At 41.5% G+C, this 24,322-nt stretch overlaps 1 protein-coding gene across 1 annotated transcript; it reads right to left on the bottom strand.

The window, feature by feature from the left end:
* Window positions 1–352: 352 nt before the first annotated feature.
* DYDC1 (DPY30 domain containing 1) lies at window positions 353–24,308 on the bottom strand. The gene is made up of 8 exons (XM_014480447.2): window positions 24,176–24,308; window positions 20,847–20,984; window positions 20,589–20,758; window positions 16,660–16,761; window positions 9,108–9,200; window positions 5,406–5,459; window positions 4,479–4,580; window positions 353–679 (listed from the first exon to the last, which is right to left on the bottom strand). Exons 3-8 carry the CDS (start codon window positions 20,733–20,735, stop codon window positions 650–652), a joined length of 528 nt encoding a protein of 175 aa, XP_014335933.2. The 5' UTR covers window positions 20,736–20,758; window positions 20,847–20,984; window positions 24,176–24,308; the 3' UTR covers window positions 353–649.
* Window positions 24,309–24,322: the final 14 nt, after the last annotated feature.

A 24,322-nucleotide genomic window follows, 5' to 3' on the forward strand; every position in this document is an offset into this window, starting at 1 on the left:
TCTCCCTAAAGTTCAAAGCTAGCCCTGAAACTTAAGAGGCCAAGAGTGCAGTCAGGGTCCACAGACCGCCCAGCACCCACTGAAGGAAGAGAGATCTTCCCTTCAACAGCAGCACATCATCCCTTTGCCCAAAGATTGTTCCAAAAGAAACAAAGCTTCCCTGTGCGGGGACTCGGCATCCCTCCCCACCCCAGCCGCATCAACAAGCATGGCTTAAGTGGAACTGCAAAGCATCATTTCCCAGCAAACTGGGGACGTCTTTGCACTGCACTCCCAGGAGGACATCATCATATCTAAAGCATGTGGAATGTTCCTGAGCCCTACAGAGTGGCAGCCTCTTTCACTTCTCACAGACCAGTAACTTTCACCTCAGGCAATCTTGTTACACTCTTTTCAGCTGGTCTCCCACTTGCTCCTTTTGGTTGCTTTGGGAAAAGTTCTCTCCTGTTCTCTCAATGACGTCATACACGTAGCCAGTTACATTAAAAAAGCAATATTTTAAGGCCACACTTGAAACTCATTTATAAAGCTGTGGTTAGAAGGAGGAAAAGCAGAGTACAAGTTTGGAGGGAAAAAAATACAACCGGGGACCTCCTATTTTGAAACTTGAAACAAGAAGAAAAATGTATTGTTCTTAGGTTCGTTGAGTCTACAAATCTTGATCAATGTTTAATGCAACCTAGAAACAAAATGAAAAGTAAATATGCTTTAATACAATTATAAATGTTAATTAATTATTAATTATATGCTTTTGTATTAAAATTAATTGTAGCATATTATATTAAAATATGCTTTAATACAATTAGAAATTTTATTATTTTATTTTTACTTTAAATTTTTTTTTTTACTTTACAATATTGTATTGGTTTTGCTGTACATCAACATGAATCCGCCACGGGTGTACACGTGTTCCCAATCCTGAACCCCCTCCCATCTCCCTCCCTGTACCATCCCTCTGAGTCGTCCCAGTGCACCAGCCCCAAGCATCCTGTATCCTGCATCAATTAGAAATTTTAATTAATACAATTAGAAATACAATTTTCCTTGGAAGAAAAGCTATGACCAACCTGCTGCTGCTGCTAAGTCACTTCAGTCGTGTCCGACTCTGTACGACCTCATAGACGACAGCCCATCAGGCTCCCCCATCCCTGGGATTCTCCAGGCAAGAACACTGGAGTGGGTTGCCATTTCCTTCTCCAATGCATGAAAGTGAAAAGTGAAAGTGAAGTCGCTCAGTTGTGTCCGATTCTTAGCGACCCCATGGACTGCAGCCTACCAGGCTCCTCCGTCCATGGGAGTTTCCAGGCAAGAGTACTGGAATGGGGTGCCATTGCCTTCTCCATGACCAACCTAGAGAACATATTAAAAAACAGAGACATTACTTTGCCAAAAAAGGTCCATCTAGTCAAAGCTATGGTTTTTCCAGTAGTCGTGTATGGATGTGAGAGTGGGACTATAAAGAAAGCTGAGTGCTGAAGAATTGATGCTTTTGAACTGTGGTGTTGGAGAAGACTCTTGAGAGTCCCTTGGACTGCAAGGAGATCCAACCAGTCAATCCTAAAGAAAATCAGTCCTGAATATTCATTGGAAGGATTGACGCTGAAACTGAAACTCCAATACTCTGGCCACCTGATGCAAAGAATTGACTCATTAGAAAAGACCCTGAAGCTGGGAAAGATTGAAAGCAGGAGGAGAAGGGGACGACAGAGGATGAGATGATTGGATGGCATCACTGACTCGATGGACATGAGTTTGAGCAAGCTCTGGGAGTTGGTGATGGACACAGAAGCCTGGTGTGCTGCTGTCCATGGGATCACAAAGAGTCAGACACAACTGAGTAAGTGAACTAACTAAATACAATTAGAACTGTGAAATGTACAAGCTACACAAAATTATAGCTTAGGTAATGTCTATGTGACTATGTAAATGAAGTTTTTTGATAGTTTTGGATTATTTCACATAAAATCCAAATTCAACAGAATAATAATTTAATTGTATTCTCAATGTATTTATTAACCCATCCTTTCTTCTACTTCTCTTGCTATTCTCTCTTATTGTTGTCTGTATCCTTCTTGCAGATCCTGTACCTATCCCTTAGATGTTGAAATTTCTCATGGTTTCACCCTGAAAGGGTTTTCCAGGTGGTTCAATGTAAAAAATCCAACTGCCAATGCAAGAGATACAGTTTTGATTCCTGGGTTGGGAAGACCCCCTGGAGAAGGAAATGGCAACCCGCTCCAGTATTCTTGCCTGGGAAATCCCCTGGACAGAGGAACCTGGTGGGCTACGGTCCATGAAGTCAAAAAAGAATTGGACATGACTTAGCAACTAAATACACACACACACACACACACACACACACACACACACACACATATACACACACACACACTTCACCCTGAGACCCCTCCTTCACATTCTGCATTCTCTCTTGAGCATCTGACTCACTCTCCTAGCTTCACTTAGTATATATGACTAAATTCCTTTCTCCTGCCTGGACTTCTCTCCTGTCCTCCAGACCCACCTGCATATCTCAGAGTGGCCTGGAACTCAACATGTCCACAATAGAAGCCATTGTTTTCACAAAACCTTTCTTTTCATATGTTCCTCAATTCAACCAATGGTAAAGTTCAAAAAATGGTGACGAGTCTAGTTGCCCAAGGCAGAAATCTGGGCTTCATCCCTGATTTCTTTCTCTCCCTTATCCTCCCAGCTAATAGCGAATCCACTCAGCTGTCCCCATCTGTGCTGTGTGCATCCTGGTCCTATTCACTTTGCACCTGAATGACTATGATAATTTCCTAAGTTGTCTGCTGTTCCCACTCCCACCCACTCAGATCTTCTCTCCACCTTCTAAAAACACATATCTAATCCTCACATATACCCTTTGGATGACTTCTACTGCACCTAAGCCCAAAATCCCTAACATGACACACAGAGCCCAGTATGATCTTGCCTGTACCCACCTCTCCAACCTTCAAATCACTTCCTTCTCCTAGTTCCATGCAACTCAAACCAAAATATTGGACTATTCCAGTTCCTTGAAAGCATCTTGCTCTATCTGCTAGACTTATCTCAGGCTAATTCTTTAAATGTCATTTCCTGCATAAGACTCTCCCAGGCTAGGTCAGGTGTCCCTGCTCTGTCCTCTCAGTGAACTTTCCCCACCAGTCCATGGATCCCAAAGGCCAGAAACCCAATCTGTTTTGCTCTCTGGTATTTTCTAGCTCCCTGCATAGTACTGAACCAGAGCAGCCATTTAATAAAAATGTAGCCACTGATTAGAACCAAATCCACTCAGCTCCACTTTCTGAACAGCTCTTAAAACACCATATATTATTTTTGGTCATCAGTGCTATCTCTCTGTAGATTACAACAGCCCCCTGGTGGGTCTTCTCAAATCTATCACTCCATTTTCTTCTATACGCTATAGCCAGATGGCCTTCCTAAGATGCAGCTCTGGGCATGTTGACCTCCACTGCCTTTAGGATAAAATATATATGTCTGAGCACAAATTCAGGTCCTTTAGTGGTCTGGCCCCTGATTTCTCCACTGTCCCAGCTCTGATCTCTCCCTGCCTCCCATTCCCTCTCTCTTCACCCTGAGTTGGGTCTTGATACTTTCTGTGCTCCCAGACTCCCACCCCACCACTGAGTGACAAGGCTGACTTTCTCCATGAAGCTTTCCCTGGTCCAGGGTCTTCAGCCAGGCAGCAGTTCTACTTTGTCAGTGCCCACTGATACAGGTGACTCAGTACAGCCTCTTTCAGGGCAGTCCTGGGTTACAGCTGCTGATGGCATCTGATATCAACAGCTCCTCCTCTCGCTCTCAAAGCATGCTGCTTTGGAGGACAAATTACCTGGCCACTCTAACACTGACAATTACTTGCTTGTCCAGTTGTTTGTTTCTTTCCTAGACAAGATCAGAATGACCTGTTTTGGCCATAAAAGCACTGGGCACGATACGTGTGCACAGGAAACACGGTATGATTATTAAAGAAGCCAAGGTACATAAATACTGTAAAAACACGCACTCTCATCAGGTTATCCACTTGGCTCCATGGTTTACTACGAGACCAAAATATCGGCCCCCAAATTTAAAGATTATGTATTTTACCACATGATTTTAAATATAGGTTTTGAAAAGATTTTGAAATTTTCAAAGCCTCACTTCCGAACAACCGTATCATCCTCTGCACAGGAGGGCACACTGCTCACTCCACATTAACACCCAGCTACCTCCCCATCGGCGCCCACACTTCTGTGGGGAGCCAGACAAGTGCCTGCCCTCACTCTCGGGGCCAGCAGCACACTGCACAGAACACCAATTAGAAAAAAGTTGGCACCCAGAAAATGGATTTCTTTCTGTGAAGCAAAAGACCGATTTTGCCATCCAACCCTGGCCTGAGAGACACTGGGCTTTCCCAAGTGAAACAAGAAACTCTGCTTTTCACAAAACACTTTCCTAAGGATACTCACGTCAGAGAGCATTGGTTCGTCAAGTTCTTCCACTCTGCTCAAGTTTGGTGCCCCATATCGATCACTAATTTCAGCCAGTGTTTTGCCTGAGTCGGCTCCATCCTATAATCATATGATCATAAATGAATCATATAATTCATTTTCACTTTCAAATGATTTTGAGATTAATACATTAATTTGCTTTCAGTTCTACTAAGGCATTTCTGAATTATAACATCAAAATTCAACACTGTCAGTTAAGGGAATGAATCAATACCTGTTAATGACAAGAGAATTCTAAAAACAAATGCTAAAATGTGTTTTAAAAAAAATACATCAGAAAATTAAAACGTATCACTGCATGTAATCATATGGTCAATAATCTCATAATATTCTGGTTTCTAAAAATATAAAAACAAACTGAATATTCCAGTTTTACCCACTTTGAGATTTGGCTTTAAAGTACACCCTATTTGTGACTTGTTATTACTAGATTATGTATTTGAACTATCAGTTTTAATAATCTCCATATTAAAACTTTAGCTATGGGGCTTCCCTGGTGGCTCAGTGTTAAAGAAGTTGCCTATCAATGCAAGAGACATGGGCTCGGGAGGATCCAACACGCTGCAGGAGCAGTTAAGCCTGTGTGCCACAACCATCGAGCCTGGGCTCGAGTCTGGGAGCCGCAGCTACTGAGCCCACGTGCCCTAGAGCTTGTGCTCCACAACAAGAGAAGCCCCCACAGTGGGAAGCCCGGGTACCTCAACTAGAGAATAGCACCCACTCACTGCACCTAGAGGAAAGTCTTGTGCAGCAAGAAGACCCAACACAGCCAAACACAGGTACATAAAATTGTTTTTAAAACGTATCTACTAATGCATCAAAATTTAGCGTCACACTCCAGGATACTTATTCGTATCCCATAACAGAGTAACTTTTTGTTCTCACCTCTCCATGTAAAGTATCTTCCTTAGCCATATTTTCAATGCTCATTCTCAACTCCTATAATATATAAAAATGGAGAAAAATACTTTGAATATGCTTTTCATTTTGATTCCATGTTTAATTTTTAAGGCTTTTATTTTTACATTATGACCCATTTAACAGCAAAAATGCTGACCTTCTTAAAGGAGAAATCTGAATACAAAACTACAGATACAGTCTCATTTAATACTCTATTATACGTGACTACCATATTTTCTTTATAATTAAATAGAATGTTCCCTGGTGGCTCAGATGGTAATGCATTTGCCTACAGTGCAGGAGACCTGGATTCAATCCCTGGGTCAGGAAGATCCTCTGGAGAAGGAAATGGCAACCCACTCCAGTACTCTTGCCTGGAAAATCCCATGGACGGAGGACCATAGTAGGCTACAGTCCATGGGGTCGCAAAGAGTCGGACATGACTGAGCGACTTCACTTCAAGGAGAAGGCAATGGCAACCCACTCCAGTACTCCTGTGTGGCAAATCTCATGGACAGAGGAGCCTGGTAGGCTGCAGTCCATGGGATTGTGAAGAGTCAGACACAACTGAGTGACTTCACTTTCACTTTTCACTTTCATGCATTGGAGAAGGAAATGGCAACCCACTCCAGTGTTCTTGCCTGGAGAATCCCAGGGACAGAGGAGCCTGGTAGGAGGCCGTCTATGGGGTCACACAGAGTCGGACACGACTGAAGTGACTTAGCAACAGCAGCAGCAGAATGTTTTAAAAAATGAAATAGGCTGAAACACTAACCCTGAAGCCAAATTACTAACAAAAGTGAAAAGTAACAAAATAAAAATTTTAATAAACGCTTAGAATAAGAGATTTTGAAAGAACTTTCAGTTAAATAGAATTTTATACATAGTAGAAAAGAAGCAAATATTTCTAAAGCAATTAGTCTGGCCCAAGGCACTACCTAATACATGTGACCTCGCCACAGCACCTGGGCAATGCCCTCTATAAAGCACTCTGAACACATAGGACACTGCTTTCTGAATGTGAAAACACAATCTTCTAATCAAACCAAGCCTTGCTGTGGCCTCTATCTTTTCATTCTAAGGCAGCAAGCTAACTTAACTGCTCTTGAGCTGATTCACTTCAGCTGTCCAAAGGTGAGTCATCATCTCGTGACCATTTATATAATGGCCCTGATGATTAGGGACACGTGGTACATGAGAGTCCCTTGGACTACAAGGAGATCCAACTAGTCAATCCTAAAGGAAATCAGGCCTGAATATTCATTGGAAGGACTGATGCTAAAGCTGAAACTCCAATATTCTGGCCACCTGATGTGAAGAACTGACTCACTGGAAAAGACCCTGATGCTGGGAAAGATTGAAGGCAGGAGGAGAAGAGGACGACAGAGGATCAGATGATTAGATGGCATCACCGACTTGATGGACGTGAGTTTGAGCAAGCTCTGGTAGTTGGTGATGGACACGGAAACCTGGCGTGCTGCAGTCCATGGGGTTGCAAAGAGTCGGACACGACTGAGCGATTGGACTGAACTAAATGGTACACATGGGCTTCCCAGGTGGCGCCAGTGGTAAAAAACCCAACCTGCCAATGCAGGAGACGTAAGAGACACGTGTGATCCCTGGGTTGGGAAGATCGCCTAGAGGAAGGCATGGCGACCCACTTCAGTATTCTTGCTGGGATAATCCCATGGACAGAGGAGCCTCGTGGGCTACAGTCCATAGGGTTGCAAGGAGTCAGACACAACTGAAGCAATTTAGCACCATATGCTTTTCTCCAGATCACTCCCTTCTCCTGCACACATCTTTTCCCACAACTTCGTGGTTCTGATGGAAAAATCCATGTTCTCATAGGACTCTGTTCCCCAACCAAGGGATGGATACTTGACACAAATTCATCCAGTCAGAATCCTTCCCAAGATTCTTTTCTTAACTGAAACCTAAAAGAAAGGAATCCATTCCTTTCAGATGGTCGGAGCCACAGCATTATAAGACCCAGGAACCATTAAGGACCATGATGATCCCTACCCATGTGCAGCAAACCAGGCCACAGTGAGAGACAACAGCAGAGGTGTGAGCCCTGGCAGCACTGACTCTCTTGCTCCCAGAGGTCTGGAAGACCCAGCTCAACCAAAGCCCTTCACAGCTTAGCTGTAAAACACTTGCTTCAACCCAGGATCGTTCCAATAAATTTCCTTTTGCAAATGATAGTTTGAGTCATGTCTCTGAAGCCACAAGAAGGCCAGACAAAAAGACTTGGATGAATCTGCCTCTGAGCAAGGCAGTATGTTGCAGGGAAGAAAGGGGTGATAAGCCAGTAGGAATATGGATTATTAATGTTACTGCAGCTCTGGACACTCAGTCTGATAATGCCCAGAAAGTAAGTAACATGAACTGGGACCCTTTGGAGCCAATCCCTCTTATAAATCACAGACTTTCTATATCATTCAGCTGTAACTATCAGGGCATCTCAATAAAACACACTTTCAATTATTTTATCATTTTGATCACTATCTTCTTGATGTATTCTGAGTTTTCTTCTTTTATTTGCGATCACTGAATCTTAACTGAAGTGGAAGGGTGTGCATATTTATACGTGTGTGTGTATGCATGGATATCCATGTATCCTACCCTCATTCAGACAAAGATAACATCAGCATCTGTGTTTTTAAAACTCTGTATGGGTATTTGATTTTATCCTTATAAAATCTCATCTTTTTGACTCACAAAAGTAGTCTTCCAACACTTGGACTACAATAGGACTAAATGATTTCACTTTGTAAAGAACAATTCTTATTCATCTCTTTTAGAATGATAAGCATTGTACATTGATGGGAAAAAATAGTAAATTAATTAAATCTCATTTTTTTAAAATTTTAACTTACCCTTTAACTTACTTTTTAAAATTGCTTTAAACAATGATACTCTCATCTAAGCCATTAATAAATATATTCTACAAAACCTGCTTCTATTTTAAATTTTTTCAATTTTAATCATGGAATAAGTAGAGGAATAACATTTGAGTAACAACTGATAGTTGTAAGCATACAATATGAAATATCCAGTTAAAAAGTGTAACTCAGTCATGCAAAAGTTTGGTATATACAACATATACTTTTTGGATACAAGGAAACATTGACCAAGCAGGAGGCTTGACATAAAACAGACACAGTCAAGGGAGATGGACTTTTTTGGCTTAAGTTACTGAAAATTTTAAAGACATGAAAAATCCAAATAAGAACATATTTTAAAATGTAAGTTATTGTTGACAATACAGCCAGTGTGAAGAAAAGAGACACACTATTGTCTCAGAGATCAGAATACCCCCAATACTACAAAGAACTTTGCCTTCAGTATCAGCTACCATAATTAGGAGCCACTATCTCTTGACTAAAATGTTGACCATATCAATATTAGAGGACGCCACTGCTCACAAAGCAGTTGCACATACATAATCTTATTTGATCCTTACAACCGCCCAGTGAGATATTGCCAATAACATTATACTGTTATCCCTATTTTTCTAAAAGGTAAACTGAAGCTGAAAAGGGCTATAGCATTTGCTTAAGTCACACAAATAATATGCGGCAGGCCTGTAGACTGTGACTCCCCTGCCATAACAACCGCAAGTAACAGTCAGGATTCTAAGAGGTTTTCAATAAAATAAACATTTATAAAACTTTAATTTACCTTCTCAAATTGTTCTTGAGCTCTCTCCAGTTCTTCTATTCTCTGTCTCTCTTTTTCTTGCTCTTCCAACTCCAGCTGGAATTCCAGCTGTTGCTGAATATTAAGATATAAATAAGTCATATTAGAGTTTACCGCAAGGAATTCACTCGATTACTCTGAAGTATCCCAGGATAATTAAGGTTACACCCACCTAAATTTCAGAAACATAAGAGAATAAATGATCACAGGCTCCCAGTACTTTAGCTTTTACAAATATTTCCTGATGTACAAAATTTAAAAGGAAGCTTCCTTAATTGCTAATTTTAGAAAAGAAGTATTTGTACAAAATTAAATCATTTTCCCTATTCTTCTAGAAGCTACAAATGAGACTGCAGTGATTTTTCTCAGATAAAATTTCTTTAAGAACAGATAGATCTTCAGATAGCCAAAATCTGGTTGTAAAATAATAGAGAACATTTTAAGTATATCACCTGAACCCAGAGATAATCAACAACATATCTGGTCCCATCTCAACATATATCCTAGCTCCAGGAGAACAGAAGTCCACAGACTAAATTCCTCTGGCCAAACCTGACCCAACTCCTGTTTTTTTATAGTCCACAAGTGAAGAAAGTTTTTTATACATTTTTATGGTTGAATAATACCAAATGAATAATATTTTATCATATGAAAATTATATGAAGTCCAAATGTCAGTGTCTATAAATAAAACTTTCTTGACACAATGCCATGCTCACGCTCACTCACTCATTCACTGTGACTGCTTCTGCCCCATGACAGCAGAGCCAAGTATGTGCAACAGAGGCAGCAGGTGGTGCTCTCACTGCCTTGCACTGCTGCTCAGCACAGTACACACAAGCTCACTGATACATCAGAACTCACAGTGCTTGGACTGCCATAGTATCACCGGGCTATTTTTTTAACCAGTGCATTATCCATCAAGAAAAGAAGCAAATTTTGAATGCTGCTCTTTTAAGACAAAGAAGAATGTGGGTTATTTTACTATCAAATTATTCAACAGCAAAGGATGTTTCTCATTCAATGACACTGTACTAAAAGAATACACTAAATGTCAATATTATCAGAGTAAGCACTCATCACAATGGTCTCAACTCGCATGAACACAAAGGTTGGAAATATTAGATAATTTAAAACAAAATTATTTCACCAGAACAGAATTTCTTCACAAAAATTAAAACTGAAAAGGAGGCTGCAATGAAAGTGAGCTCCCAAGTGGCTCCTCTGTTAGCCAAGCAAAGAAACGCATTCATCAATGGTGATTTAATCAAAACAAGTTTGATTTCAGGGTCTAAAAAAAAAAATAAGGTTATTAGCCTTTTGGTGAGAACAGTTGCTCAGAGTGGATGACATGAGGAGCAACTTCAAAGGCCAATTAAAGACAAGGGAAATATTGATCTTCCTTGCCCTTGATGAGCAGACAAATGCTCTCAGCACTGCTTAGCTACTGTTTATCAAAGGAGTTGATGCTGAGTTTGCAGTGACTGAAAAATCAACCACCATGAGCAATCTTCCTGGGACAGTACTATAGGCAAGAACATCTTCAGACATTGAGGAACATTAATTCAGTACAACCAGATATGAAATCTGCTAAGATGTGTAACAACCTGCCAAAAAAAAGTGTGTGTGGAACAGAAAAAGGCCTAATTGGACAAATTTACAAAGTTTGTGAAACATAGTGTTTAAAGCCTATGAGTTTTCACTGTATGATTCAATAGCAGCTACTCTTCAGGAAATATTTGACTCTATCATGTGTTAGAGTTCCAGATGAACTTCCAGATATTCAAGCTGGATTAAGAAAAGGCAGAAGAACCAAACTGCCAAATCCGTTGGATCATCAAAAAAGCAAGAGAGTTCCAGAAAAACATCTACTTCTGCTTTATTGATTATGCCAAAACCTTTGACTGTGTAGATCACAACAAACTATGGAAAATTCTTAAAGAGCACCAAAGAATTGATGCTTTTGAACTGTGGCGTTGGAGAAGACTCTTGAGAGTCTCTTGGATAGCAAGGAGATCAAACCAGTCAATCTTAAAGGAAATCAGTCCTGAATATTCATTGGAAGGACTGATGCTGAAGCTGAAGCTCCAATACTTTGGCCACCTGATGTGAAGAACTGACTCATTGGAAAAGACCCTGATGCTGGGAAAGATTGAAGGCGGGAGGAGAAGGGGACGACAGAGGATGAGATGGTTGGATGGCATCATCCAATTGGATGGATGGGAGTTTGAACAAGCTCTGGGAGTTGGTGGATGGACAGGGAAGCCTGGTGTTCTGCAGTCCATGGGGTCGCAAAGAGTCAGACACGGCTGAGCAACTGAACTGAACTGATCATGTGTTATTGAGCCAGCAGTGCTGAAACTGGGACCCCCTAAAGTTGAGTTCCTGTACTGAGTTTATGATTACTCTCCCTATCCAAAACTTTATTCCCTTTTTTGTCCTCTCTGACCTCAATTCTGTGCTAACACTATAATCAACCAGAGTCAGATGACTAAAATTGCTATTGTCAGTAACATCGTTAATGCTCTAAAATTGCTATTTTATCATTAATGTACAAATTCAGATCATTTCTCTAGGAGAAGATGAGCTAACTGACCCACTGAGCCATGGACCACCTGGGCAGAGAACTGTAAATGGGCGACACCCTGACTTCCAAAGGAGTCAATGCTGAGTTCAAAACGACTGAAAAATCAATCGCTGACTGAAAAAAAGCAATGATTAAGAAATATCACAGAAGTACTGAAGCAACATGGATAGTCCTAGAGATTATCATACTAAGTATAAGTCAGAGGAAGACAAATATATCACACTTGTACATGGAAACTGAAAAATAGTACAAATGAACTTAACATAAAAAACAGAAACAAGCTCACAGAGATAGAAAGCAAACTTATGATTACCAAAGGTAGGGGGAATTGGAGTAGGGGTTAACAGATGCACACTGCCATATATAAAATAAACAAGGATACTGTATGCCACAGAGAACTATATTTAATATCTTGTAATAAACTATAATGAAACTACAATGAAATAGAAAAAGTATCTATCAATATATGTATAACCAAATCACTTTGTTATATACATGAAACTAACACAGTATTGTAAATCAACTATACTTCAATTTAAAAAATAGAAATGTCACCAGATTAATCCCAGCCTCTTTACTTTTCCCCTTTAAGAAAATCACTCACTCAAACACTAAGTGAGAGTGGATATGCAGTTTGTCTCCTACTCCCTTGCTTGTTACCCTGCAGTAAACTCTGTACCTGCCTTCAACACAAGCCAGTGTCAACAGATTCTGCTTTACTGTGCATTGGATGAACAGATTTGAGTTTGGTTCAGTAACAGTGTCAACAGTGACCTTCATTTACCCTTATGAATTTAACCATCATCTGTTCTATGAATTTTCGTAAGAAATAGAAGCTGGGGACTTCCCCGGTGGTTCAGTGGCTAAGACTCCATGCTCCCAATACAGGGCCTGGATTCGATTCCTGGTCAGGGAACTCCAGGTCACACGTCACCACTGACAGAACTCCCAAGCCTCAGCCAGAGGTCCTGCGCAGCACAATTAAGACCCAGCGCAGCCGAATAAATAAATTAAATGTTTACAAAGACCATATATTTTTTTTTAAAAAAAGAAATAGAAGTTGAGCATATCCTTACATGCTCTACCACTCGATAGTTTCATGCCTAATAGCTTTGTTGTGAATTTTTGAGCTCAGGGACAAGACTGAGGTATGTCTGAATGAGAAGGCCATTTTCAACCACAATTATCAAACATTAAATAACTTTGGAAATTAGCTTCTGCTGTAGACTAAACACTTTTTAATCAATTCAGTCTAAAAGTATAAGGCAAAATAGCACTTATATGTAAAACTTAACACTTCAGTAAAATCATTTCAACAAAAGCTAATACCGTCTGAACCACGTCAAGCTGCTGTATACACTCCCAGTGCTGTCAGAAACGAGATTTCCATTCCCATACAAATTTGTGCCAGATACATTTTCCAAGTTCAAACTATAGTTTCCGAGTGTGTTTAGGCCTGATGTAAGTGCAAAAGAAATTCCCACATTTCAAAATCCATTTTCAGTGGATTTCAAACTGTAACTGAGAAGCTTTCACCAACCTTCAGCTGGAAGGGATTAATATACCAGGTAGAGACACGCTAAAAGACAAATATAAAGAGGAAAATTGAGCAGACTTCTACAAGTGCCTTCCAAGAGATCGATACACTGAATATTATAGGCACAGGGACTAATTATCAATAGTTGGTAGGACCTATGAGTGAAAAGATATTTTCATAGATGAAATACATAAAATCTCATTACAGATCAGCATTAACAGAAACATTTCCATCCATTTTGATGAGAGGGAACATTATCTTTGAAGTCCAACTAGGTGAACTCTTATCTTTAAAGGGGGAGTGTAATTCTTCTCAATAGTAAGCCCACGTTACAGAAAAAAATTGTATTTTTTAAATTTTTTTATTTCATTGATAAAACATTTGTAGACATTTCTCTCTTGCTATGGCTACATAACATACCATAATCCCCACACAATATCCTCAGTTTTGCCTCTTAGCCTGAAAATATCCACCTTTACAGGAAGAGTTTGTTAACCTCATTAGAAAATAATTTCTTACCATCATTCCAGTGCCACCCCATAAACAGGATAATAGAAGCTCATTCCATTAAGAGAATTTTAAAACTATATTAAGGATTTTTAAAAATACATTTTTTACAAACAAAGAGATAATAAACAGTGATTAATAGTTATTCACAAAGGGCTGTTAATCAATTTCTTCGTATTCTTATGTCATCCCCACTAAAATAAAAGTGATGGGCTAGCTAGCTGAAATGCAGGAATGTTATCATTCAATCATTTCAGACATCAGTACAGAAAGTGAAATAACTCTAATCTGTCAATAATAATGCAAAATGCAGTTGTTAAATACCAACCACACTGATCAACATAACCAGTTTCTTAACATTTTCAGGAAATGTTTGAAACTCAACTGCTTTCTTCACGTGTGACCAAAAACCATTAGCAAAACATTCAAACAAATATAAAAGCTATCACTTCTCAAATGAACTCTTAAGTAAAAAACACCAATAAAAATGTTTCCCTGTTCACAAGGACCTCAGCTTGCTGAAGAGTGTCTAAAATTTCAAAGAATTTCAAGTCAGCTATACTATGAGGACACTTGCTTTTGCAACTAAAAGGCAGGTGACCAGAGTCCTGACCTCCAGTTTATTTGACTCAAAGGGCACAGAGAGCCTCTCTGATTTTTCTTCACCTTAGCCTCACTCTGTTTTAAGTGCTTCTCTGCTGGTCCATCTCTCCACACATCCCTTCTCCTCTTCTCATCTCTCTGCCCATCAATCCACTTCTTTAACCAGCCCCTGTGCCTTCTGCAGGATATCACCGTATCTTCCACCCAATACAATGCTTAGGGTTCGATGCACAGTGGGTGGCTTCATACTGATACAGCCAGAGCAAAGTTTCTAGTATTGTCAAACTTTATTGAAGTAATGTAAAGAAAATAAGTCTTTATCTTCTTGTGGGGTATCTTCTTGTGGGGTATCTCCACAGCTGTGATCTAATTGTCTTGGGGAAGGAGAACTGCTAAGAAGTTCCCTTTATTCAGATAGACAGGGGACAGATGCAGCTCCAGGAGCTGGAAGATGCAGGGCAGATCCCCACTCAAAGTTGGGGAGACTGCAGGAGACACTTGCCCATTTGGATGCGCATTTGACATCCAACACTTTGCAACCTCCCCACAAAAATAAGCCAATGACTGAAAAATGAAGACTCAGAAGCATTAAAGGCCTCTACAGCCATATCCATCTAAGGTGCTTAGAATGTTTTACCCAATATTGAGGATGGGAGACAAGATAGAGAAGCTATTTTCCATGTCTACATTTTCCTTTTTATCCACACACCCAAATAATCCCTTCTTAAAATAGGTAAACTGGAGTGAGTCTCTAGAGTTAGGTACTATATGGTAGAAGTATAAGGGTGACTCAAATTTGGTTTAGAAGTGCTCCATAAATTAAATTAGTCCAGAAGTCACTCTAGGACTTTCCCCTATCTGGTTTATAGTCCATAACCCACCTCTTCAACCATTCTCATACCAGCATCCTTAGCTCCCCAATCCTACTAACCCAAACTCACTTCAGTCTGTCTGTCTCCTCCACATCTTTACCAGTATACCTAGGTCTAAGTGGAGAAAATCACATAATAACAAAATCAAACCAAAAGGCCCCATTATGACTGGTTGGACTCAGGGAATTCAGTGCAACCAAGGAACACTAAGTTTCCTTGGTCAACTCTAGTTCTCCAAAGTCACCATTTCAAACCTTCACCACTCTCCTGTCACCTCCTACCTTACCACCTCATTCTGGGTAGATGATCATGCTGCTGCTGCTGCTGCAAAGTTGCTTCAGTCGTGTCCGACTCTGTGCAACCCCATAGATGGCAGCCCACCAGGCTCCCCCGTCCCTGGGATTCTCCAGGCAAGAACACTGGAGTGGCTTGCCATTTCCTTCTCCAACGCATGAAAGTGAAAAGTGAAAGTGAAGTCACTCAGTCATGTTTGACTCTTAGCAACCCCATGGACTGCAGCCTACCAGGCTCCTTCGTCCATGGGATTTTCCAGGCAAGAGTACTGGAGTGGGGTGCCAAGATGATCATGGTCCCTGCTTTATAAAAAAGAAACGGTCACACAGAAACTGCTTTCATCTTTGCTCCACAAAACCTACACACATGTACTTAATGCCATTTTCTCCTCTTCCCTTGAATCAAAGGACACTTTCACCTGCCTAATCTTCTTTCCAGAGACAGTTTCCTCTGGTCTCCAAGAAAAGCTGACCCCAGTAAACATCCCCTTCATTTCTTTATATCAACCACTCCCCTTCCACTCTGTTCCTTAAAGCAAACAAACAAAAGAAAGCCCCTTCCCTGAAAATCTCCTTGAAAGCACTACACCTACTCACCATCTCCATGTCCCCTGCTTTCCCCAGCCCACACAGCTGCTCCCACCTAGATCACCAGTGGCCTTAAGTGAGCACTTGGCAATTCTGTTCTCACCTGACCAACCACAGACATGACTGACCACTCAGGTCTCACTGAGATGCTGTCCCCTCGGCTTCTGTGAAAACAGACTCTCTGGGTTTCCCCTACTTCACACTGCTTCTTCCCCAGTAAGGAAGCCACATACAGGGACTTCCCTGGTGGTCCGGTAGCTAAGACTCCACGCTCCCCGTACAAGAACCAGATCCCGCATGTCACAACCAAGAGTCTGCATGTCTCCAACGAAGATCCCCTGTGCCAGCAACCAAGACCTGGTGCAGCCAAGTAAAATAAATACAAATAAGTATTAAACAAAAGAAACCACGTAACATAACACTGAAGATATAAGAAAGGCACATCTAAGCAACCAGAGGTGAGGAGTTTTCTGCACCTTCGTGTGCGGGCACCACACCAAGGGTGTCACCGCTGGGGCTCCTGGCACCACTGAACTCTCTGGTCTCACCTGCTGGAAGAGAAGCTCCTCTGCTCTAAGTCTCTCCATCATCTCCTGCTCCATCAAAGCTACTTCTCTTTCATGCTCCAATTGGGCCATTTCCTCTTGTCTCTCGCATGATTTAAAGAAAAGCATCACATTACTAATTACAGATAAAACAATTTGTAAAACACAATTTTGAAAGCATCTTAACTGCCACCAATAGGGAAAGGAAAGCAAATTATAGTCTATCCATTAGGAAACTATATAATTGGGGAAAATGTATTATTTCAACAAAGAGCATAAAATTAAAGTTACACATTGAATGTTGTTCACAGTTGTGTAAAAAAAAAAAACAACTCCAGACAGTATGTAGAAAAAAGATTAGACTACCTAAAAATACCTAAAAATCTAAATAGAGGTCTTTGTTTTCTTCTACTTTTTCATGTTGCCCAGTTTTGTATAATAAACATACTATTTTTATAATAAAAAGAAATGATAATATTGAACTTCTTTTAAAAAGCAAAGACACTGGGCCAATTATTTCACTCATATAATTTTATAACAGACGATCCAAAATGGAACAGGATAAAAAGCCTATTAATAAACCCAAACATCTTTGGTCAATTAATCTATGACAAAAGAAGAAAGAATATACAATGGAGAAAAAACAGTCTGTTCAATAAATGATGCTGTGAAAACCGGACAATTATATGTAAAAGGATGAAATCAGAACATTCTCTAGTACCCTACACAAAAATAAACCCCAAATGAATTAAAGCCCTAAATGTAAGACTGGATACTATAAAACTCCTAGAACAAAACATAGGCAGGACACTCTTTGACCTAAATTGCAGTGATATCTTTTTTGACCCATCTCCTAGAGTAATGGAAATAAAAATAAACAAATGGGACCTAATTAAACTTAAAAGCTTTTGCACAGCAAAGGAAACCATAAACAAAATTAAAAGACAACCTACAGAATGGGAAAAAATATTTGCAGATGATGCAGCCAACAAGGAAATTAATCTCCAAAATATACAAGCAGCTCATATAGCTGAATATCAAAACAAACAAACAACTCAATCAAAAAATGGGCAGAAATTCTAAATAGACTTATCTTCAAAGAAGACATAGAGATGGCCAAAATATATATGAAAAGATGCTAAACATCACTATTAGAGAAATGCAAAACAAAACTACAATGAGCTATCACCTCACACCAGTTTGAATGGCCAGCATCAAAAAGTTTACAAATAATAAATGTTGGAGGTGATATGGAGTAAAAGGAACCCTTCCCTACACTGTTGGTGGGAATGTAAATTGGTACAATCACCATGGAGAAAAGTATGGAGGTTCCTTAAAACATGAAAAATAGAACCCACATGATCCTTCAATTTCACTCCTGGACATATATCTGGAGAAAACTCTAATTCAAAAAGACACATGCATCCCAATGTTCACTTAAGCACTATTTACAATAGTCAAGACATGGAAGCAACCTAACAGTCCAGTGATAGTTAAATGGATAAAAAAAAATGTGGTACATATATACAAAGGCATGCTGCTGCTGCTGCTGCTGCTGTTGCTAAGTCGCTTCAGTCGTGTCCGACTCTGTGCGACCCCATAGACAGCAGCCCACCAGGCTCCCCAATCCCTGGGATTCTCCAGGCAAGAACACAGGAGTGGGTTGCCATTGCCTTCTCCAATGCATGAAACTGAAAAGTGAAAGTGAAGTCGCTCAGTTGTGTCTGACTCTTAGCGACCCCATGGACTGCAGCCTACCAGGCTCCTCCATCCATGGGATTTTTCCAGGCAAGAGTACCAGAGGGGGTGCCATCGCCTTCTCAGACAAAGGCATACTCAGTTCAGTTCAGTTGCTCAGTAGTGTCCGACTCTGCGACCCCATGAATCGCAGCATGCCAGGCCTCCCTGTCCATCACCGACTCCCGGAGTTCACTGAGACTCATGTCCATCGAGTCAGTGATGCCATCCAGCCATCTCATCCTCTGTCATCCCCTTCTCCTCCTGCACCCAATCCCTCCCAGCATCAGAGTCTTTTCCAATGAGTCAACTCTTTGCATGAGGTGGCCAAAGTACTGGAGTTTCAGCTTTAGCATCATTCCTTCCAAAGAAATCCCAGGACTGATCTCTTTTAGGATGGACTGGTTGGATCTCCTTGCAGTCCAAGGGACTCTCCAACACCACAGTTCAAAAGCATCAATTCTTCGGTGCTCAGCTTTCTTCACAGTCCAACTCTCACATCCATACACAACCACAGGAAAAACCATGGCCTTGACTGGACGGACCTTTGTTGGCAAAGTAATGTCTCTGCTTTTGAATATGCTATCTAGGTTGGTCATAACTTTCCTTCCAAGGAGTAAGCGTCTTTTAATTTCATGGCTGCAGTCACCATCTGCATTGATTTTGGAGCCCCAAACAATAAAGTCTGACACTGTTTCCACTGTTTCCCCATCTATTTCCCATGAAGTGATGGGACCAGATGCCATGATCTTCGTTTTCTGAATGTTGAGTTTTAAGCCAACTTTTTCACTCTCGTCTTTCACCTTCATCAAGAGGCTTTTTAGTTCCTCTTCACTTTCTGCAATAAGGGTGGTGTCCTCTGCATATCTGAGGTTAGTGATATTTCTCCCAGCAATCTTGATTCCAGCTTGTGCTTCCTCCAGCCCAGCATTTCCCATGATGTACTCTGCATAGAAGTTAAATAAGCAGGGTGACAATATACAGCCTTGACGTACTCCTTTTCCTATTTGGAGCCAGTCTGTTGTTCCATGTCCAGTTCTAACTGTTGCTTCCTGACCTGCATACAGATTTCTCAAGAGGCAGGTCAGGTGGTCTGGTATTCCCATCTCTTTCAGGATTTTCCACAGTTTATTGTGATCCACACAAAGGCTTTGGCATAGTCAATAAAGCATAAATAGATGTTTTTCTGGACCTCTCTTGCTTTTTCCATGATCCAGCAGATGTTGGCAATTTCATCTCTGGTTCCTCTGCCTTTTCTAAAACCAGCTTGAACATCTGGAAGTTAATGGTTCACGTACTGCTGAAGCCTGGCTTGGAGAATTTTGAGCATTACTTTACTAGTGTGTGAGATGAGTGCAATTGTGCGGTAGTTTGAGCATTCTTTGGCATTACCTTTCTTTGGGATTGGAATAAAAACTGACCTTTTCCAGTCCTGTGGCCACTGCTGAGTTTTCCAAATTTGCTGGCATATTGAGTGCTGGCATATTGACCCCATAGATGGCAGCCCACCAGGCTCCCCCGTCCCTGGGATTCTCCAGGCAAGAACACTGGAGTGGGTTGCCATTGTCTTCTCCAATGCATGAAAGTGAAAAGTGAAAGTGAAGTCGCTCAGTCATGTCCGACTCTTCACGACCCCATGGACTGCAGCCCACCAGGCTCCTCCGTCCATGGGATTTTTCCAGGCAAGAGTACTGGAGTGGGGTGCCATCACCTTCTTAGACAAAGGCATACTACTCAGCCACAAAAAAAGAATGCCATTTGCAGCAACATGGATGGACCTAGAGATTATAATACTAAGTCACACAAAGACAAGTGTTATACAATATCACTTACATGCGAAATCTAAAAAATGATACACACAGACTTATTTACAAAACAGGAACAGACACAAAGACATAGAAAACAAAGCTATGGTTACCAAAAGGGAAAGGTTCAGGGAGAGGGGAGGGATAAATTAGGAATCTGGAAGTAATGTATACACCCTACTACGTATTAGTAAAGAAGGACCTACTGTACAGCGCAGAGAACTAGACTGACTATTTAGTAATAATCTATATGGAAAAAGAATCTAAAAAATATATATGTACATAATACATACATAGATCTGAGTCACTTTACTGTACACCTAAAACTAATATTGTAAACCAACTATTCTTTGATAAATAATAACTTTTTAAAACTACACCCATATTTACCTGTTTCTCCATGGTCACATTTTTCTTATACTTATAAATCCACAGTGCTAAATATTCTATTGGATCCACTGGACGCATCCTTGCCACTTCTGCAAGGCCTTCAGTTAGACATGTCCCAAGAAACTTATGAAGATACGCTGACTCCATTTCTAATTGCTAAATAAAAACTTCTAAAAGATAAACGTTTTGCATTAGTGCAGGAAATTTTCAATGAAGGCACAGTCAAGGCAGAGTCCAGTGAGGCCAACAAAGCCTTACCTTCTGTCACCAGCCATGGGCACCTGCCATCAGCACATTAGGGCACAAGCAAGCTGGCTCCAGGATGCTTCTAGCAGTTTCCAAAATGGCTCCACAAAAGTTGCCACAACGAGAATAGTTTCCAAATCCCGAAGGACCCTGGAGTCCAAGGGTCAGAGAAGGGTTACTTTCATTATTGTGAGATGTCCATACGACAAGAGATGCATGTCTTACTAAATCCTCACAGCATACCTGAACGTGGTATCCTTAGCCCCACTGTGCAGATGAGGATGACCAGGCACCAAGAGTGTAAGCAAACAGCCCAGGATCACACAGGTTGTGCATGATGGAGAGGGAATTATAGCCAACTCTTGATTCCAGAACTGTTATCCTACATGACTTAAGATGTTCGTTGCAAGCCATGAGAGTTATTTCTTGAAAATATCACAATCGTCCACCTCAAATTTTTTAAAACTCCAAATATCTCAAGGCCAAAAATAAAAAAAAAAAAATCCAACCTTCCAAGAATAGCATATGAAGTTCCTTGTGCTTTGGCTCCACTTTTCTTTCCAGGCTCACTTCCAGATATCAGTTCTGGCTCCTGGGCTTTAACTGCACAGAAGATCTTGCCATCCTGCTGCTCATGTCTTGCATGTTCCCATCTCCATGACTTTTACATGTGATGGCACCCTCAATCCCCCTCAGTTTGGAAAATACTTCCTCACCTGAAAGACATCGATCCCCTCTCATTTCTCCCTGCTGTGGCTCATATAACTGTCTCCCAGGCAATGCAAAGACGGTCCTCCTTTCCCAAGCAGCTCACACAGCATTTGTCACACTACCTGAGCACTCTCTGTGTATGCATGTGTCTGTCCTCCCACAAGAGGACAAGTTTCTCTAGCTCCTCAAAAAGTATGGCTCACTCACACCGTGGACACAGCTGGCCCTCCATGGGCAAGTGAATGAGTTTCTCCACTCTCTCAGTAATGTCCCAATTTACTAATGAATCTGGACAAGAATAATCTTAGACAAGAAAGGAAGGAAGAATAAAAGAAAGAGGGAGCGTGGGAGGAATGCAGTAACCATTCTGTCTCAGGTGCTTTGAAAACAGTGATCACCTTTGAATTACCCATATGGAATTCAGATTCCTCTGAGAATCTGATGAAATGTATTCATTATTCAAAAAATACACACTGAGTATCTGTTATATTCAGACAGGAGCAATTTCAGGGGACAGAATGTGTGTCTAGACCTGTCCCTAAACAACTGCACCTAATATTCTGCACAAAATTGTAGAAACAATGACCCCTTGATTTCCATTCATAGATCTCAAACCTACTCTCTCTCTCATTGATAGGAGTACAAAATGGCATAACACCATGGAGAAGGATTTGTAAATATCTTGAAAATTACATATGTATTTACCATTGGACTCATCAATTTCACATCTGGGATCCTATCTTACAAAAATATGAAGTGATATTATTACTGAGATCCAAGTCCATATGCCTGTCACACAGTGAGGCCAAAACAATACCAAAGCGTCAGAGTTTGGAACAGAGAAAGGTTTATTGCAGGGCCATGCAAGGAACTGGGTGGCTCATGCCTTAAAAACCCCAAAGTCCCCAAAAGCTCTCAGCCAAGCCCTTTTCTAGGAAAGATGAGGAGTGGAGTTAGTTGTTGCAAACTTCTTGGTATCAGATCATGGTCAGGTAATGGTGTTCCTGTAAATGTTCTGCCCAAAAGTTGCAGGGTGTGGGGAGGAACAGGTTCCACAGGCAGCCACCGCTAGTAGGAATGGGGGAGAGGTTCACCGCTGCCTCAACCCAGGGCTAAGGCCAAGGGGTGGCCCTGGCAAGGGCTCTGAAACTTTGCAGGACAGAGCCCCCGGCCTGTTCCCTGGGCCCTCCAGCCAGCCCATTGGCCCGAGGCCAGGTAAACTGGAGGGCTCCATGGAGAAAGCCTGGATTCGCCTCTTACCGCACTCTGCACCTGAGGACCACCACTCCACAGATCTCTACTCCACCAACAGATCCTCAGCTGTGCTCCAGAGTAACGGTAGCTGACAGTTGGCTGCTTGTGGGTGAAGCCCACTGCAGCAACAACCAATGGTTAAGCAGGACCACTAACGGTCACTCACTGATGGTTGGTTGGTTGGTTATGGGCGGGCCCACTGCCTGTACTGACTAATGGCTGAGCCGAACCAATGCCTGCTAAGGGGTGTCCAGAGCAACTGCTGCATTCTAAGGGCTGAGCTCCCTACGCTCTGTTACAATACATACACAGAGTTGTTTTGCACTATCACTAACAATAACCAAATTGGGAATCCATCGTTAAGGTACAGCCACACAATGAATTATTGTGCAAATAAAAAGAGAATGAGGAAGGTCTCCAAAACCAGGAGTGAGGACATACTGTGAAGGCGTGGCGTGGTGGGCGGGGGGGGGGGGGCAGGTAGGGATGCAATATGCAGAAATTGCATCTAGTATGCCCTCTTTGGTATTAACAACTGCTATGGGGAAAAGAATGTGTGCTTGTGTATCCACATTGTCATAAAGACAAACCAAAACCCGGCACAAATTTAATGCCCTACCTAGCTGGCACTGGCATCTTACCCACACAGAGAAAAGAATGATTATAACTGAGTATGGAACATAGTATCCTAATTGCACTTCTTCAATGGGATAATACTCTAAAGACAAAAATAACTACACTGACATCTCAATTCCATTTGAAACACACTAGCAATTTAAAGGACTTTTTCCTGGTGGCTCAGGCAGTGAAGAATCTGCCTGCAATGCAGGAAATCTGGAACAAATTCCTGCTGCAACTCCAGAAAGCTAACACAAGAGAAGACGACCATAGTCTCGGTAAGGAGAAACGGCTGCATCGTCTCAACAGAACCCAAAGTTACTTCGTTTGGCTTGCTTCCTCTCCACGAAACAGCAAAAATACCCAGCCTGTTGTAAGGCATATTTTTCAGACACACCAACAGGCATCTTGGCTCAACATAAGAAAGCCCATTTCCACAGAAACAGCTGCCTTAAGCCTGGTGAAGCTGTCCGAAGAAACAGAGGTTCCTCGCTCACGTTTGGGATAAAGCCGGCCGAGTGGGAGAGGAAGGGATGGAATACGGTGGCCAGTTAAATTTAAAATTTCGGATAAACAAGAAACGATTTTGTATTATACACTTTACTATACTTGTGCTAAACAGTGATTTCTTATTTCTCTGAAATTCAAATTTAACTGGGTACCCCGAATTTTACCTGACCTGGATTCCGAGAGCTTCGGTAGCTTTTCTATCCCAGACCCGCCTCCCCTGCCCCTCCAAAAGGCGCGGCGCTGCTCACCAGTGAGGAGGAGGAGGAGGACTCAGCCACAGAGGTGCCGCCCTGCGCTGAGCTATTCCTCTCTCGCACCACTGGTAGGTCCAAGGGCCAAAGCTGCCTCTGCCCGCTGGAACCCAGCCCAGCACCGGAAGCTGTTCTTCCCAAAAG

This window comes from Bos mutus, chromosome 28, assembly GCF_027580195.1.
Source record: "Bos mutus isolate GX-2022 chromosome 28, NWIPB_WYAK_1.1, whole genome shotgun sequence".
NCBI lineage: Eukaryota > Metazoa > Chordata > Mammalia > Artiodactyla > Bovidae > Bos > Bos mutus.

Coding starts and splice junctions, on each gene's coding strand:
- DYDC1 (XM_014480447.2), bottom strand. CDS start 20,735: ATGGAGTCAGCGTATCTTCATAAGTTTCTTGGGACATGTCTAACTGAA. Junction 16,762..20,588: donor ATGTGACCATGGAGAAACAG/GTAAATATGGGT, acceptor AAATCATGCGAG/AGACAAGAGGAAATGGCCCA. Junction 4,581..5,405: donor AAGATACTTTACATGGAGAG/GTGAGAACAAAA, acceptor ATATGATTATAG/GATGGAGCCGACTCAGGCAA.